Source organism: Balearica regulorum, chromosome 16, assembly GCF_011004875.1.
Source record: "Balearica regulorum gibbericeps isolate bBalReg1 chromosome 16, bBalReg1.pri, whole genome shotgun sequence".
In the NCBI taxonomy this organism is placed as follows: domain Eukaryota; kingdom Metazoa; phylum Chordata; class Aves; order Gruiformes; family Gruidae; genus Balearica; species Balearica regulorum.
The window spans coordinates 6335721-6354493 of NC_046199.1; the positions used below are offsets into that span (position 1 = coordinate 6335721).

The 18773-nt window shown below is 56.6% G+C and overlaps 1 protein-coding gene across 1 annotated transcript; it reads right to left on the bottom strand.

Annotated features, from left to right (window-relative positions):
* Positions 1-3144: 3144 nt before the first annotated feature.
* KCNK15 (potassium two pore domain channel subfamily K member 15) lies at positions 3145-9138 on the bottom strand. Its single transcript, XM_075768662.1, has 2 exons — positions 8768-9138; positions 3145-5439 (listed from the first exon to the last, which is right to left on the bottom strand). Exons 1-2 carry the CDS (start codon positions 9048-9050, stop codon positions 4526-4528), a joined length of 1197 nt encoding a protein of 398 aa, XP_075624777.1. The 5' UTR covers positions 9051-9138; the 3' UTR covers positions 3145-4525.
* Positions 9139-18773: the final 9635 nt, after the last annotated feature.

An 18773-nucleotide genomic window follows, 5' to 3' on the forward strand; every position in this document is an offset into this window, starting at 1 on the left:
CGAAAACCGATAGCTTTGCAGGGGCACTACCCAGTTGCTACCTCTCCTCTTGCCTTTCTGTAGGAGTGGGGGCAGCTGATCTGCTCTTTTTGGCCTCTGTAACCCTCTCCAAAACTTTTTGGAGTTTTTTAACGTCATCCAGTTAGATGTAATCTCCGTGGAGCCGGAGGAAACACAGGCAATGGAGCCGGGCAGCCTGCTGGCCACCGTGGCAAGTTGCTTGCGAGGTGCATGGGCTGCCTTGGGTGGAAGGTGGGATGCCGTCCTGGCAGCGCCGGTGTGCCGCCGGCCGCTCGTGTGTAGTCGAGAGAGGATTCTGCTGTACTTTTTTCCTGTCTGTAGGTTTTATTCAGACAATATGTAATGATTGAGTGATTTACAATTCAGTGTTAAGCTAATGAAAACGTTGATAATGGTGATAATAAAACCTTTTTTTTTTTTCCTACGGTGTGTTGGAGGTTTTTTGTGGAGTGTCTCTGCCCTCTCTGTTACCACCACCGTTATCTTTAAGCTAAGCTTTCAGGTGGCCCATCCCTTCTCCTGTGCCTAAAGGGAGCGAGCGGAGCTGGGCCTGGCGCATCCCAGGCTCCTTCCCGGTGCTCTCTGGGGCCCTCATCTGAATCGACCCCAGCTCCCAACCTGCACTTCCCTGTGCCATTTCCAGATGTCAGCTGGCCGTGGGCATCTCCAGGCAGAGCTGAGCTTGCTCCGAGCTTCTACTCTGCTCACAGAGTACAGGAGCCGCCTGCTCCTGCTGTTTTCTTCCCAAGACCCTTCATGGTCAACACTGGCCATTCAAGGTTGATTTTGAAACCCTGGAGGTGAAGATGCTGCTGGCAGAAAGAACTACCCCTGGCCCAGGCTGTTGGGAGTACCAGGAGTCGGTTTGGGTGCCGGGGGAGCCAGGGGACCCTTGGGGAAGGAGACCCATGGCTGTTACTGGGTGTGCAGCCACTGGTCCAGCATGGCCTCGAGCTGTGAGCCCTCGGGGAGCATTTGGGGGCTCTGGTTTGACTCCTGCTGCAGAAGGAGGCAGCAAGAACAGGCAGCATTCCCCAGGAAGCCACCACAAGCCCTTTTTCCATGGGAATTGCAAGGGATCATAAAGTCCCAGTTAACTGAGAATGTCTTAGAGGTTTTTCTCATGCCTCCACATCCTTCTGCAGGTCATCAGGGCAGGGCCGAGGGGCAGGGCAGCTCCCCACCCGCCCCAGCTACAGCCCCGGGGCGAGCAGTGGTGGAGGGAGGAGGAGGAGGATGAGGAGCATTTCTTCAGCCGTGCGAGTGTCCGGGAGGTCGGGGCAGCCCAGCCCTGCATGGCATCGGGGATGAATGGCATCTCCCACCCTCAAACCATCACCAGCTTCCAAAAGCAGGATGGGGCTCAGGCAGTCACTAAGCAACTAAGCTCCCCAGCAGCACTGCCTTGCAGCTCGGGCTGCACAAAAGCAGCGATAAACCCGAGCAGGTGCCCTGCTTTCTGCACCGTCAGCTCATCACCAGCTCCATCCTCCGCCCGAGACAGGCTCTGCGGTGCAGACGTCGCACCTCCAGCCCCGGTGCCTCTGCCGGGCTTTGCCTTTGCATCATGGCATAGTGGGCTCTGCCACGAGCACGGAGCCACCGAGCGCTGGCAGCACCGCGCTGAATCCAGAGGGAGAGTGCAAGGATGGCTCAGCCTCCGGATTGTGGTTGTTCTCCTGCTTCCAGCTCCGGAAGAGGTGGGTTTCACCGGGGGAATGCCATGGGGGTTCTGACTTGTGCAGGAATTGAAGAGCTGCTTCAGAGGGTGAAAGGTGCCAGCTCCATCCTGGCCGCTCGGAGCATGTCCCAGGTTCAACACGGAAGGGGCGAGAGAACTCCGTCTGCTGCACAGCTCTGATGGCAAGGGCACCACGGCACACCTTGGTGAGGCTGGGGGGGATGGGACGTGGCAACAAGGGGGCTGAGCTGGTGGGATCAGCGTGAAATGACGCTACTGGGGAGCTGAGAAGCCAATGAAAGCCCCATTTTTAAGCCTGTTTCACAGGCTCATAGCTTGCTTCCCCCCCCCCCCTTTCTATTTAAACCACGACTCAGAGCTGGGCCGGATTTGGGCCACTGGTGCAAAGCGATGCAGCTACGGAGCATCTGGGGGAACTGCAGCCAGGGCATTGTGGTGGTGGGAGGCTCTCCACCCCCTGCCCTCCTGCCTGCAAGATGCCACACACCCCGAAGGGCCCTGGGGACCCCCAGGCGAAGGTCTCACATACCAGCCCCTCGTGCCAGCCCAGCGACGCCTGCGCCATCCTCCCTGCCTGCTGCCCCAGGCCGTGCAGCCCAGGACTGTGCTCCTGGCTCCGTCCCTGTCCCTTCCCTTCCCTGCCCGTGCGTGGGACGAGGGGTTGGGCTGAGGGAAGGGCCGAGCATCTTGCAGGAGGGTCCTGCTGCCCTGGGGTGGGAAGGATGGATCTACCGTGGTCACATTGCACCCCAAGAGTGGTCGTAAAGTCCTTCCTCTGCCTCCAGCAGGGTGGAGACCCTGGCAGGGAGCAGGCAGCCCTGCCAGAGGGCATCCCTCCAAAAGATGCTACCCAGGCAGCGCAGCAGCCCCGCTGCACACCAGCGCTGCTGACACAGCTCTGCTCTTCTGCCAGCCGGCCCCAGCAACTGGAGCTCCTGCCCGTCCCTGTACTTGCCTGCTTGGGCACCACCTGTCTGAAGCCCAAATCCCTGCCAGTTTAGAGACTGGGACAAGAAAGTCCCAGTCATAACAAGTCCGCAGATTTGGGGTGACATCAAAGGCTAAAGCTGCCTCCGGGGAAGCCCAAGCACCAGAAAGGTTGGAAACGTGAAGGTCACTGGCCAGGGCAGGTGGAGGAGCCCAGGGCATCCCTGTGTGAGGAGCACAGACCCATCCCACCACGGGCAACGAGACCCAGCTGCTTCCCAGCTCTGGGACAGCCACTCCGCCCTCATCCTCCCTCCGATGCCCAAACATCCCAGCAAACATCCACAGGGATAATATCCCTGGATATAAACACTGCCCGCACCCCCTGGCAGGGGACTCAGCCCTGGCGTACCCCTGCAGCCGGGCAGGGCTGGGTTTGGGACTCGGACACGTCCCTCTGCTCCCCCTTGTGACAAATAACCAACCACCACCAGCTGGATTCACCTTTTATTAAACTGCCCCGAACAAAAAGAGGAAAGAGCAAAGCCCACCCTGAGGCCTTCCCAACACTGGCACTCCGCACACCTTCCCCACCAGGAGAAGGGGATTTTCCTCCAGGAAAACCCCCTCAGAGGGTATTGTAGATAGAACAAAGAGTGAAAATGTCCCTTTATTGGGGAAAATAAAGTGAAATGGAGCTCCTATGGCTGTCAGAGCCCAGTCCTGCTTTCTTGCAGATGAGGCAGGATGGACACAGGTCATGTTGGGGGGGCACCAGCTGGAAACAGCCTCCCAGGTGGGGCAGTGTGGGTACCACATCCCGCCTGGAGAACCATGCTGAGATGGGATCACCCCGTCTCCAATAAACCCAGCAGCAATGAGCACAAACCCCCAGGCTGGCGGGCACTGGGAGCAGGCGAGGAGCAGGCACGCTTGCTGGGCTGCCAGCTGGAAGAAAGGTGGTGCAGGAAAGGGTGATTTTAGCTAATGACCTCATCAGGGCCAAAGCCTTTGCAGGTGGCTCTCCTTGGGGCTGTGCCCTTCATCCACCCTGGGCTCATCACAGAGGAGGGCGATGGCTGGGCTGGAGGAGTTCAGCTTCCCCCGTGAATGGGATGCAGTGTCCCACCAGCCAGCTCAGCCTGGAGGACCTGCCTGGAGCGAGGTAAGGTGTGCTGGTGGGGACGTGGGTGAACGTATGGACCTCCAGCTTCCAAAAGTACTGAGCCAGCCACAAGCCTGAGCTCAGACCTGGAAGGCTGCTCATGGAAGACCCAGCACCATGAAGCTGTCCCCACGTGCTGAGCAGCAGGACTGCAGCCTGTCCCCTCCTGTCCACCCCCCAGCTGCAAACCTGCTGCATGGCACCGACTAACCTGCACTGTCAGGGGACAACTTAAAGATTTCCAGCCCTGCAGGGCTCACTAACATGGGCTTTGCTTTTGATAAGCTCTCAGCAAGCGCAATCCAGCCTGTGTCGCGAGAGGCGTGTGCCGGCAGCAGCCACAGCCGAGGTTAGGCAGGGCAGGAGGGCAGCAACGCCTCTGTTTGGGGAGCAGGGAGGTGGTGGGAAAGCAAACCTACAGCCTGCTGGATTTCGTATCGGGGGGCCTCTTGCCAAACCCAAATGCTTAAACCTACTTGGAGGAAAAAGCAAAGAAAAACTAACAATGATGTCATTCGGTGCCTGCAAAAAGGAATGATTTTTCCTCAACGGGGTGTAAAGGCTCCTGCTGGAGCCTGCGTGGGGCTGGCTGCCAGCTGAAAGGGGAGAGGAGCAGAAGAAATGAGAGCAGTAAGAGGGACCTGACATCTCTGTTCATAATTTATCATCATAGTAAGACTCAAGCACCGAGTACAGCTCAGCGCGCACTCCTAGATGGATTTCCTCCGCAGCCGGGGGTGTTGCCGGCAGCGAGGGCTGTTGGATGACAAAGTGCTCCCCGGGGAAGAGCCGGTCTGACCCCGTGTGCTCAGGGACACCTCGTCGATTTTGTAGGAAATGGAGTTGTAATACACGGGGTTGGTGTGGCAGCTCAGGGTCTTGGGGTGGGAGGGCACCGGGCTGCCGCACAGCTGAGGTCTGTAGCACAGGCACGTGCAGAAGGAGGGGACCGCGGCCGCCGAGTTGGCCGACTGGCGCCGCTGCCTCTCTGCGTCCTCCTGCATCAGCGGGATGAGGTTCATCTGGCTTGTCCTGTCCTCCACGGGGAGAAAAATAGCGTTGCTGCTCCGGCTGTCCTCTTTCGGCTTGAGGTGGATGTTGTTCCGGGCTCTCCTCAGTGAGGCGCGCTCTTCGGCATCCCGCCGCTCGTCCTCTGAGTTCATCGTCAGGAACCGCAGCACCACCAGGTTGAGGAAGGCGCCGATGACGGTCAGGCCCACCAGGATGTACATGAAGCTGAAAGCCACGTATGGGGGCTTCTTTTGCAAAGCCTCGTTCTTCTGCAGAGCCACAAAGTCTCCAAAGCCGATAGTGGTCAAGGTTATGAAGCAGTAGTAATAGGCATGAAAGAAAGTCCAGCCCTCGAAATAAGAGAAGGCTGCTGCGCCGATGCACAGGGTCCCCATGCAGGACAGAAAGCCAACTAGGACCATGTTCTCCATGGAGACATTGGTTGTCCTCATGCCCAGACACTTCTTGATCTTCTTGAGCAGTAGCCGCACAACGGTGTTCATGCGCTCCCCCAGGCTCTGGAACATGACCAGCGTCAGGGGGATGCCCAGGATGGCGTAGAACATGCAGAAAACTTTGCCGGCATCCGTGCCTGGGGCGGCGTGTCCGTAGCCTGCGAAGGAAAGAGGAAAGGCAGGTGTCAAGCCCTCACTGGGGTTTTCAGCAAGACTGTCCCAGGACCAAGAGGAGCAGTAGGAGAACACGGGGAAAATGAATCGGTAAGATCTGCAGGCAGTGCTAACGGGGCCATGGGATGCCACATCCTTTGGGATGATGGCACATTGCAGTATCGCGTGGGCAGAACCTCATTCGGCCTCTAAAGAGAGAAGGTACCCTCCTGATAGCCCCTGAGCTCCTATGAGGTTATGGAGGCCAAGAGGAGCCCTAGAGCTGGATCTGGGGTCTGCAAGCCTTCTGCAGCTCACGAGCAATTTAGAGGCAAGGATGCCATGCAAGCGCCCGGTCTGCAGGGTAACCTGAATCCCCACAGCGAGGGAGGACAGAGGATGCTGAGATCAACAGCACCAGGTCACCCTGCGGGCACCCAGCCAGTCCCATCCATGAGTGCCCTTGCAGGGCCATCGTCACCTCCCCTGGCACCCGCTCCTGTCCCCTGAGCCCTCCAGTGTCACGTGCATCTTTGCCTCTCAGCTTTGTGATGGCTCGCGGCGTGCCCTGTTGGACAGGAGCTATAGGGCTCCTGTGCTGTAGGGTCAGTCCCCACAGGAGCAGCTAAGTCTGGGAGGACTTCTGCAGAGCAACTTTGGATTTACTCCGGTGTCACTGAGACTCAGACCTAAAGCACTGCCGGGCCGTTGGGGAGGAGGGGTTGTGCTGTTTTAAATGCAGGGAAGTATTCATGCCACCGCAGCCCTGTCAGCCCTTGTCCCAGGGACAAGGAGCCAAGGAGGACAAGGAGCCAAGGAGGACAAGGAGCCAAGGAGGACAAGGTTCTCTTTGAACGCCTTCTGAGATTTAATTTCCCCACCTTGCTCCAAGTTTCAGAGCCGTGACTCAAGGACACACACAATTATACCATGAGTCGTAATGAGGTATTCACCGCAATCTTCCGGACTTCAGTGATTCTGCACCCACCTCACTTAATTACAGAAGCTTAGCAGAAATCAGTGGCCTCTGACCTAAGCGGATGAGTAACTAACTCAGTGCAAGGCAGTCGTGCAGCGTGGGGAGTAACGGCATCCAAAGGCATCCAAGCCTTTCTTCTGAGTTTCTATAAGAAACTACTGGGGCTGGAAACTTCCTTTCTGAAGGTGCCTGCAGAACAGCGTCAGCTTCTTTCCTGCGCTGCTGCGTGGCCTTTTGCAAGCAGCTATTTATATTTTCACTTTTTGCAGGTATTTGTGTGACTTTTGCGTGAAGAACATGGGGGGAAAAAACATCTCTTTTTTTTTTTTTTTTTTTTTGAATTTTATTTCTTAGTCTTGTTCCAAGCTGTGACTTGACTTCACCTCTGTCTCTGCTGTCAGTGGATTTCCAGGACTCTCAGGGAAGCTGGTAGCATGCAGAGGATGACAACTGTGCTGTCCCAGGCTCCTGGGCAGGCAGCTCCTGCAATGGGACAGGGCTGGGAGGCGGAAGACAACGTTATCCTCCACCGTGCTGTGCTCCAAACTGCAAGCAGGCAGGAAGGGACCATTTTCTAATGTCTGTTCATAAACCCCCGCAATCAAAAATGATAAACTTAATGCCTGCATGCCACATTTCACAAAATACAGAGCAGACATGAGACTGCAGAGGCAAAAACCCATCAGATCCAAGGTTATTAACCGAGTGCAATTATCAAGTCCTAGGCTACAAGATAATACAATGATAGCAATGAGGAGGCAAATATAATGATCCAGAAGAGCAGTAAGTGGAAAAACAGTTGTCCTACCCTGAGAAACTGCTGAAAGAGCATTTGATTGATGCTTTCAAAATGACGAAGGGAATTAGAAAGAGTAAACACAGCTACATTAACGTTAAAAATGAGGTTCGGAGCACAGCCCAATATGAAGAGATCTGATGTGCCAGCGTTTTGGAAATATGGCACCTGAGCTGAAATTATTTATTGCACAGGGTGTGTGATAAGCGTAGCAATTGTTTATCACAGTCAACAGTAAAATCATGTAAATGAAGCTATGACCTGTCACGAGATGATGGAGATCTTCACTGAAGCCATTCATCCTACCCTCCTGCTGGGCCCCGACACTAACTGTGCCCTGAACCCATCGCCGTTTGCTGGCCGCGCGTGTTGCCAGCTGCGCAGACCTCACATCGCATCTCGTGGGGGACATGGAGCCCCCCAGGGCAGGGCCTGTGGGGTACCTGCCCCTCCGCTACCTCTTGTCCCCTGGTAAGGCAGCGCAGTGGATCCCACCAGCCCTTGTCCTGAGGGATGATGCTCTCAGCTACCAGATGTATTTCACCCGTCCCAAGCCCCTTGGTAAGGCTGAGCCCCATCCTACAGACAAGGAGGTGGCTGCTGGCTGTGGAAGGGCAGGATTCGGCCTCAGGGTTCCTGCCTCCAAAATACTTCTGCTGGTTGAAATCCCAGCACGAGCAATGACATGAGCACAGGATCCCACACCTGCCTACCCCCGCAGGATGCTCAGGGTGCGTGGATTAATAAAAGTGGATTAATTAAACAATGCTAAACTCCCACGTGGCTAATCTCACCTAGAATTAAGGCAATCCTCATTCAATTTAGTTTCATTCTCTTGCAAAATAGAAGAGGACAAACCAAGGCATTGGGCTCCAGTATGGGTAAGTGTGTCTACATGGGGGCTTAATGCAGTTCAATCGTTCCCCTCCAAGCTAACTGACACCCATCTCTCTGCAGGTTCCCGTGCAAGCAGAGCAAGGTTCAGTGTCTGGTGGCTGTCTTGGCTCCCTGAAGCAGGTCTCGTACAGCCAAACATCCAGAGTTTCGACCTGGCAAAGGAGCCAACAGTTCTTGCCCAGCTCTTCAGCCTGGCTTGCTGGCTACGGCACTGCACAGAGGACAGATGCGGCTCCCACCTCTGCCCTCCTGCACCCCCCGCCAACTTCTACAGCTGCCTGCCCCGAAGGTGCCTGCAGAAGGTCCGCTTGCTGCCGCCTCCCTGGGACAACGTGTACGTTAGGTCCTGTGGCCCCAGCCATTGCAGTACCCCGGCATCCCCTGAAGCGGGTGGTCCCCGTGAATTACCTCTCCGGCTGCAGGGCACCGGGGTCCCACAGGGTCAGCTCATGGGGGTGGGTGGCCTGAAGAGATGTCCCAGCCTTACAAGGGTGAGATCTGTCTCTCCCACGCAGGCAACCCCAGCCCCCCCGCCCCCGGCTGTCCTGGGGCACCCAGAGGTGGTAGCAGTGAGGGAGGTTGTGGGGCTGGAGGGGGGTGGGGATGGGGGGGCGCGGGGATGGGGGGGCGCGGGATGCCCCCCCGGGATGCCGGCACTCACCGATGGTGGTGATGACAGTGATGGCGAAGTAGAAGGAGCCGGCGAACTTCCACTGCCGCCCGGCGCGGTGCGGCTCGGCCTGCAGCACCAGCCGCTCCAGCTCCCGGTAGTCGTCGGCGGAGAAGCGGTACTTCCTCCGCAGCTCCCCGCGCTTCTGCTCCAGCAGCCGCTTGCGGCCGCTCTCCGCCTCCGACTCCAGCGCATCGAAGACGGCGGCGCCCACCAGCAGGTAGGAGAAGATGCAGAGGATGAGCGCGGCCGTGCGCAGGTTCTGCCGCTTCATGGCGAGGGGCGGCCGCGGCGCCTCAGCCCGGGCTCCGCATGGCCCCGCGCCCGCCGCCCACCCGCGGGCCCCGCCGCGCCCCCGCCGCGCATCCCCCGCGCCCGCCCGGCCCGGCCCCGCGCCGCGCCCCCCCCCCCCCCGCGCGCCCCGCCTGCGCGCCCGCGCACCGCCCCCCCCCCCCCCCCCCCCCTCCGCCGCGCACCGCCCGCTCCGCGCAGCGAGTCCCGGTGCACCGGGCACCGCGTCCTGCGCGCCCCGAGCACACCCTGCCTGGCAGCCCCGGGCCGCAGGTGAGCCCTAGCGAGGTGACATTAATAACGGTGCCTTTCCCCAGAGTGGCACCTGGCTGCGTGCTCCCGGGCTGGAGGAGTTTCTCGCCGCCTGCCCTACCTGAGAGCAGGGTTGTGGGGACCACCGCAGCCCTGCGGTGCCATCCCTGCGTGGGCAGCCCCGGCCTCCCGCTGCTCCGTCCGGCTCTGGGCAGGGAGGTGCCGCTTCGCGCCCACGGCAGCGAGGAACACGCCGCTCTGCGCGTTCCCTGCCTTAGCTCCGCTTTTTGCAACCGGTCACCAGAGCGGGTGGTCTGGCCTGTTGCGTCCAGTGCTGTTCTAAGAAGCAGAAAGGAACAAAATAACCGGGTTCGGTGTTTCTGCTGATTTCTCTGGCACACGTTCATCAGATGCTGCAGGCGCAGGGGGACGTGGGGCCCACCAGCCCTGTGCTGGCGTGGGGAGCAGCGAGCGGAGCCTCCCGGTGCTGATGCGCTGCAGACAGCCCAGGTCAGCCTGGAGGTGCGGGGAAATTAGCTGTGGGAGGGGGCTCAGCCCACAAAGTGAAGACCCTGTTTCTCGTTACTGGTTTCCTGAGCTTTTACATAACCCTTATGTTTCACTTTTAAAAATAGAAAGATACTTCTCTGAGTTGTGTATTGCAGGAGATAGTATCTCCTGCAAGATATAAACTCTTCTTTTGACTGGGAATAAAACAAACAGGGAAAACAAACCATTGCGCAGGCTTACGTCCCTCTTCATCCATCTCACTTCTCCCTCTGGAGAGGACAAGATGCTTAGGGCTTTACTTGCAGCAAAGGAGGTTTGAATTGGACGTAAGAAAAACTTTTTAACCATGAAGACAGTGGAAGACCGGAACAGATTGCTTGGGGAGATAGTGGCAGCCCTGCCACTGGAGGAGTTTAAAAATAAGATAAGCAGATGTCCGGATGTCTGCTGAAAGTGCTCTGGGTACAGCTGATGCTCTCCTGGAGCAGGGCATGACTCCGTGTCCTCCTGGAGCCCCTTCCAGCCCTGTCCTCTACATTTCCATGGCCAGCACGAGGAACACAGTGCCCTTTCCCGCTGTAATCGTGAACTCTTTTTCACCCTGGACACTTGCCACTTCCCTCCTCCTTGCTGAGCCTCCGTGCCAGCACCATTAGTGAAAGTTGTTATTGAAGAAAAAATGCAGGCTCCGGCATCCATCACCAGCAGCACAAGCTGTCGGTGGATTGCTGTTTGACATCGTAATGCTTGTAGCCTCCTAAATCACATGGCAAAGCCTCCACTGGAGGAATGCATCTGGTTTATGTTCTCCGTGGTGGTGTTTGCAGCCCAGCTAATGGGGCTGGGACGCTGTCAAACCTCCGGACCCAGAGCAATGCGGGGGCTGCCTGCTAGAGAAGATGCGCGTCGCCTGCTGCCATCCAGCTGCTGGTGATTTTGTCCACCAGTCAGCAATGACATCCCACCTTGAAGACAGGATCACAGTCCTTCTAATTGAGCTCCTGTTGGTTCCATTACAGAGAAAGGAGATCTCACAGTGATCACATCACTGTGTACCTGACGCGCATCTTTTAGGAGGTGTTCTGAGGCCTCCAGTGCCTTGCAGGCCAAATTCTGGGGTCCCTGAGTAGTATTTGGAGCAGTAAGCTGATGCCGTAGCGCGTTACCCAAAGGCAGCTGCTCTGTGCAGACGTTGGGCCAATATGCCAGTGCAGGTTCAAGAATGCAAAACCCTGGGAGATGCTCTCCAGCATTGGGTAAAGATAGGCACAAGCTACGCGCACAGTCTCCTTTAGCAGCAGCATCAATCTTAGATGGTCATGGACTACCTAAATCCGCCACAGTTTGTTTCCAAACACGTGTCTGTGAAGACAGCCAGCAGCGCTTGGGCAGAGATGGTAGAGCATGGCCTTCTCAAAGTGCTACCTACACAGGGAGGGGGTCTGCAGATGGGATCTCACTCTCCCTGCAGCTGGAACCATTTGGGACAGGGCGTCCATCTCTGGCCCTGCAGTACGAAGAGCTCTCAGTGCTTCTTCAGCGTGTTTTCTGCTAGCCCTGTCCTCTTTGGGTCTTGTGGTAGGCTGGCCTTGGCTGGCTCCAAGGTCTTCTCCTGACCCCAGAAGAAATCCTCACCTGGAGTGTCTTCCCTCGGCACAGCCTTTCCCTGCTATGTTGGGAGTTACAGAGACTCAGGCAAATCCTTTTTTCTGGAAAAGGGGATGCCATCGATGGAGCAGCATTGGAAGAGGGTGTCCTTTAGCAACGGGCATGATGAAACGGCTGCCGTCACTCCCACGGGGGCTGGGGACGTCACTGGTTTCTCCTTTTGGGGTTTGCTTTGACCTCACACAGGTCACAGGCCCCTGTGGAATAAATGCTGCTCAGCAGGGACAAGAGTAGCGGGATCCATCTCCTGATAAGAAACCCCCCCAGTAACAACTCCGCCGCTGATGAAACCAGGACCGTGCGGGCAGTAACGCACACGGCCGTGTGTTCTGAATGGGGTCATAGGCTTCGTAATTAAAACGGTGCTGAAACCTGCCGCTCGCTGCTCACGCATTGCTTTTTCCCGCACGCAGCGAGCGCGGGGGCATAAGCAAGACCAAACTGTGTCAGATCGCCGTTGGGCAGGACAGTCCCTCCCAAGGCACAGGAGTTTCACGCTTTCCCACTGGGAAGCTCCCTCAGTCCAACCTTTGTCTTTCTCCTGACTTCGCTGCGCTTGAGAAAGGTCAGGCTGGAGCCGCAGGATCAGGCCAGGCAAGATAATGTACTTTATCATTGATTTCCAGCAAGAAGTTGCATTATGAGATTAAATGTCTCGTTTTTATTGCATGGGGAGGCAGAGAGAAAGCAAGAGCTCTGAAAATAAAATAGAAGTGATGTGCTTCTGTTGTAAGGTGCTTGTGACCGGGAACAAACATACCTTGTTTGTTCAGTCCTTTGGAGGTGAACTTTGAGAAGCTGCTTCTTTCCGAGGTTGGTAAACAAAGTCAAACCTCATCTGTGTTTAAACCAGTGCCTAATTAATGTGTCTAATTGGCCCACATCTACTAATTCCAGGCTGGCAGGGAATTCATTAAAAAGCTTTTCTACTTTTAATGGATTGAAATAAGCAAAGCTCCTTAACCATCTCAGATGAAAGATGCCCAATACGGACCAGCAGCGTGGGTCTGTTTGAGTCAGTCCTGCAGCCCGATGTACGTGGGGAGAGGTGGGAGCATCCCGCCAGCTTTGCTCAAGCTGCTTCGGGCATCGATGCTTGCCTCGGTCTGCGCTGGCCTGGGCTGACAACTCCTGGTCCCCGAGCAAAGGGGCCAACGTTAGCGGGATGCGTGGTACCGGATGCTGCCGTCGCACCTCTGGCTACGCTGCCCACCCACCCACCGGTGGCAGCCAGGGCCGAGGACGGGCTCTGGCAGGCATCAGCCCCCTCCCCGGGTTTTGGCCACAATGTGCTCCAGCTCCCCGGGGGCTTGGGGACCCTCCTGGCGTGCTCTGCTTCTTTCGGTTATTTTTAGAGAACAAATAGATGTTTTCTTTTGCCTTAGTAAAAGCATCAGCTATTCTGGTTTTAATGCCATTTAATACGGAGATTATAGCCTCACAATGCCACAGGATATTTTTAAAGCAATGGATTAGTTCATTTCTAAAAAAGATTAGATACCGAGATATGAATAACAGCCACCCACAGCTGCCCAGATGAGAGTGGGACTCCAAGCACTGCTCAGCTGTCCCAGGCCAGGCGGCACCGTGCGCAGGGAGCGATCCCTCCTCTCCGTGCACGGCAATGCCCTCGTCTGCGGACACAGAGTCCCTGACCGGGTCCGGGCTCGACGTAGCAATGTTTGCTTCTGCCCCGTGACTCCATACATTTTCCCATAAAACATCCTCCTGCTAGCCAGAGCTGACTTGTCTCTGTCCTACGGGCTGCGCTCTGGGTTGTTGGAGGCTCAAGAACCTCACGGCTTTTTCTCAGCTCTGGCGTTTCCCCGCTGCCTCCCTCCCTGACTCTTTGTAGCTCGGACGGCTGCAGGCACTTTGTGCTGTAAGCTGGAAGCTCAGCGAGGGAATTAATGAAGCGTTGGATATAAACTGGTTACAAATGCAGATTTGCCTCCACATGATCACCATGGACATGGTCTGCAGGTTTCAAACCCCAGGGCAGGTGGACACAGCTCCACGTACAGCTGTCTTCGACCACCTTGCCTGGTACCAGCCATGCTAAACCTCGACCGTGCTTCCTCCTAATACCCCACAGCTCGTTAGTGAGCCTTCCCCAATTACCCTTCCTACCCAAAACGGGTCCTGCAAGGAGCTGCACAGCCCCATCCTCCCCACTCCTGCTCCCCTCAGCAGCCTGATCTGCCGGTGCTTGTACACAAAGCAGACCTGGGCTGGAAATGCTGACAGTGCTCTTGACAGTTTATAGTCACAAACTCTATTTTCAGCCTAATAAGTTTTTTATACGCTTGGAAAGCTGTCAGTTGAACATCAGCCAGGCACAAAGTACCTGCCATAAACTGCCTGGACTGCGACCAAACGGGAAAGGTGCTGCTCTGCTTTAGCAACTTCTTGATCTCAGCCACTTCAGTTGGTTCATTTATTTGGTTTGAGGATCTTGGCTTTAATAATAAAATAGTAAGATAAAATAATAATGCCCCTGCTTAATAATTTGTAGAAATATTTGCTGAGAGCCTGTTACATCAGAGCTGGCAACCAGTTTGGCTTGGGGCTTGGGGATGGGAGACTCCATGGTGCTGCTGCGGCTGGTGCTGGGGTGGGCTGATCCCTGCGAGGAGCTGCCGGACCCCAGTGGTGAAGGAGAGAGGCTTTGGGAATGTGTCTGGAGAAGGGTCTCACTCCCTGAGAAGCTTGATCTGGAGATGAGCTGTCACAGCCACGACCGCAGACTCACCACAGAAACATGGCCACGTCAAACCCTCGGCCAAAAGCAGAGCAGGGCCTGATCCTGAGCGCGCCTCTGCTCCCACCGCAACAGCGTCGCGATGCTATAAATGACTTTCCTGCATCCCAGTCCACGGGGTTGCCAGGAAGGTCAAGGGCTGGGGGGGGGGGGGGGTGGGGTGGGGAGCAAAGAGTCTGGGAATGAATTGCAAATATGCGAGGCTCTTTTGGAGGGTGGCCCGGTGACAGCCTCGCCTCGGTCCTGCAAGGCAGCCCCTGCCACAGCGGCACTGCACCGCGGGGCCAGGAAAGGTCCTGAACTGCTGTAGGGTTCCTGTGGGATGCTCCTGGGCGAGCGATGGGCTCTGGCATGCTGCGTGCCACATCGTAACCCACGCTGGGAGCCCCGCGGGTGGCTTCAGTGCCGAAGGTGCCTGCCTGCACGGTCAGTTCATTAACCGCGTCCCCGAGTCCCGTGGCACCCTCCTTCCCAGGACCGCAGCAGGTCCCACCGCAGGGCGCCGCAGGCTGGCTGGGTGCCTGCCTGGGGGTCCGTGTGCGTGGGCTTGAGGGAGGAAGAGCGGCGGCTCCCATCCCACCGGCGAGCTGAGCCGTGCTCCGGGTGAGATTTGGCCGTGCCGGCAGCCGGGGCAGTGACCTCGTGGCGCGGGAGCTGCGGCAGCCCTGTCTGCCGCCCTGGGGCTTCGCTTCCCAGGCAGACGGTTTGCAGCAAATGGCTGGTTTCAACACTAAAAATAACCCAATAGGAAACAAACTGAGCGCAGCACTTCAACTGGGAAAAAGTGCATTTACTAGTAAAACTCAAGACGTCCTTTCCTGTTCTGCCTCTGAAGCTCAGGGAACCGGTGCCGAGATGCTGACTGTGCTTCCCGGCCAGGCACCAACTTATTTCGATGCAGGGTTTGATTCCACGAAGATGCATTTTCCTTTCCCTGCTAGCGATGCTCCGCAGGCTGGTCCCAGCCGCCAGCCTTCGCTGGCCAGAAGCGGCTCCGGCTTTGGGGCCACAAGCGATTTCCCAGCCGAGGTTGCTGTGAATTGCCCTGTGAAAATGCTCCCGGCTGTGCCATGCCGGAGAGCGCAGGAGGTTCCCTGTGGGGAATGAATACCACAAGAAGAAAATATTTGTTTTCTCTTGCGGTGAAAGCACCGTGTTGGGGCCACATTTCTTCCGCTACCTCAAAATTGCAGATCTTACTAAAGTCTTGTTTGTACGCAGAGATTTTCCAGCTGCTTCTCTCCAGATTTTTCTCTGGAAGGATTAATTGGGTAGATGAGATATATCCTCTCTGAATTGCAAATGCAAAGATGTTTCTCTGTGCAGCTGTTATTGCCCTGCTCCAGCCCTGGTCCTTTCTTTCCAGCCACGCTCAGGGGCTGTGCGGTGTCCCTGGGGCAGAGCAAACGGCGGCACAGGAATCACAGCTGTTCCGGGCATCAGGACGCCAGATCTGCCATGAATCAGTTATAGGGAATCAAATTAACACTCGGCATTTCTGGAGGCAGGCAAACCACCTGAGCTAAATTGGAAAATAAACCAGAGGCTTCTCTGGGTTCAAAAATATTTAGCTGACTTTTAGGTGCTTTGTTTGAGTGTCTCTTGGGGCAGGAGCTGAGGCAGAGCCCTGACAGGAGACGATGCTCTTCTGGATATCCCCCCAGGCCACCTCCGCACACAGCCAGGCAACAGACTGGCCATTTTTGGATTTCTGGCTTGGGAACTGCATTGGAATCGTCCCCTTTATGTAAGAGGATTGAGAGCTGTGAGCTGTCTCCCCGCTCGAGATCTGCAGGTGCCAATGTGACTACAAGTCCATGGCTCATCCCAGTGCTGTGCCTTTGGGAGGGGATGCTGCCCCAGACTCTCAGGCTGAGTTTGCTACTCGGGTTCATCCGTGAACCACCCTCTGCTCCTCACCCATGCGGCACTGGAAAGTCAAATAAACCTTCCTCTTGCCTTCTGTGCTGCTGGGGCTAACCAGAGCTACTGGCAGTAAATCTGGGCATGAGGAGTTATGAAATGGAGACCTGGCAAGGAGGAGGAAGAGGTACTGACCCACCCAGAGACTGGTTCTTCCACCACCAGCTGTGGCCATGAAATCCAGCCATGGAGAGATGGCTCACGCTCATCCCTATGGACAGGTGGGTTACATCACAGGCTTCTCCCTAATGTTTACAGGGCCCCTCTCCTTCACTGTGCACCTTGTGCTGGTGGTGTCTCTGTTCCTCAGCTGGCCCTGGGGCAAACCTGCCAGAGCTCTTCCCCCGCTCCCAGCTCAGCGCGGTGGGATAGTGGCTCTGGCGATGGGACTGCTGTTCCTGCTTTGCGCATAGACAGATGCTTTCCCCCAGCAGCCCTGGGGAGGCTGCAGCATCTCCTGCTGGGTATTGCAGACCCGCTGGGGTCTTGGAGAGCCCCAGGCACCTGCATGAGTTGCATCCCAAGGGTTCCCTGTCTTCCCGGCTCCTCTGGGCTCTCAGCATGGCACTGTGTTGCCATCCCAGCATTGCACACACTTTTGTAAGGGGATTTTCTCCTCCAGAACCAAATAATGCTTAATTCAGTGAGAATGCCTGGTTCTTGGCATCGCCTCCCTACCCCTGAGCTCTCCTCCATGCCAGCAGGTTCCCACTGCCACGGGACCATCCCACCCTAAGCAGCCTGGACCGGAGGCCCAGCGGTGCTGCAGGCTGGGCTGGGCTGGGCAGCACCGGTTGGGAGCTGTGGTGTGTGGTGCTCTCCCACCTCTGCTGAGCGGCTCCTCTGCATCGAAGAGCAAAGGCAGCTAGGATGGGGTTAATCTGTCTCCTGTCCTTGGACGTCCTCTGCACAGCATGGAAACAGCCTCGCTGAGGAGGAGCTGTGGTGCTACTGAGAAGCCTGGGAGCTTTCTGATGCTCCTTAGGGTATTCTTTGTGCCCATGAGCCCAAACAAGCAGAAGAATTTCACGCTGGCTGGGCTGCGTCCTGGCACAAAGGGCTCTACAGGGAGCTGGATCCGACCTGAGCATCTCCTGGTCGGGGCAGAGAGGAGATGTTGGGGGAAATTCAAACTATCTTCTCCTGCCAGGTTGCTGAGGAGGCAGCGCAGGTCGTGGTGCACAGAGCAGCTCCCCGGGGGTTTCTCGCTGCCCTGCTCTCTGTGCTGACCCCAGCCTTCAGCAACGAGCAGCACGGATGGCAAGGGGCGCGGAGGGCTTGCTGCTGGGGGATATTTAAAGGGATGGTCTGAAAAACGGCACATCTCTGTTAAGCCCTGGCTCACCAAGTCCTCCAGGACAAATGCCTGCCTGCAGGGTGCAGCCGCAGTCGCTCTGTAACGCACATACAAATGTGTGTTACGGCTGCAAGCTGCGCAGTGCTGCTGCCGCCGAGCTGCAAGTGCATTCCTTAGCTCTCGCTCTCCCCAGGTCCCACGCTACGCGGCATCACCTATTTATAACCGCATGCACTGCAGGAATAATATTAGACTGATGGCCTCACACAGTTATGCTAAATGTTATTCTATTTATGTGATTTGCTCTTCTTCACAAGCTGTTGGTCTCCCAGATGCCAAAACACTCTGCACAGCATAGACAAAGACACATATTTTTCTCTTTTATTAAAATCTTCACCAACAGCACCCAGGCCCAGGTATATTTACCGTTTTTCCCCAGGTCACCTGGAGTAATTGCATCTACTATTCCTTCCCTAGTCTGATCGATATCCTTGGTAAATAAGATAACATGTCAGGTCTGTTGTCCCTGTAGCCAAAGGTACTTTAGCAATGAAATTGTTTTGCTGAAGAAATAAATGCCTCTCCCTGAATCTGAGGATGCTGTGACCTTTCATTAGTGACCTGAGTGACTCATCCCTTTTTGTGTGCGCACTGCAGCCTCCCACCACGCTGTAAAAGATGCACCACAGAGTCCCGCTGCCTGGTGCCCGGCGTACCGGGGAGCCGAGACCTGCGGGAGCCTCCTGCCCACGCCGCTTCTCCTCCGGCTTCACACGTGGTCTTCACACCTCTGCCTGGGCCTGGGGGCTCTCGCGTTACGGAGATGCCCTGTTTGCACGGCGAGGAGCCCATGCACCACCTCAGTCGCAGCGATGTCCCCAGCACCCCCAGCCCTTGTCCAAGCAGCAGCTCCCGCTCCCCGGGGCCGTGGAAATCTCAGACAAGCCCATGTCTGCAGCAGAGAGCAGCCAAACCGCGCTTGTTTAGCAAACAGGGCTTTACTGGCCATACCAAACCCCCTGACGTGAGGTGGGCAGCTCGGTCAGAGCCAGATTTCAGCCGGAGGCCGTGTATCCCACGCTGTGAACTCTCTATTCACCGGTGGGGTCAAATCCTCCTGCTCGGGCCAGCTAACGGCTTGTCCCGCTGCAGCCAGCAGCTGTTAAGCCAGGCCTGGCAATCATTTTGCTGCACCCAAAGAGTCTCTGCGGCTCCTGCAGCACGCGCTGCTCGCTCCCGCTCCCCACGGCTCGCACACGGGAGCCTCTCGCCCCCTCGCTTTGCTGGGTGCCTCC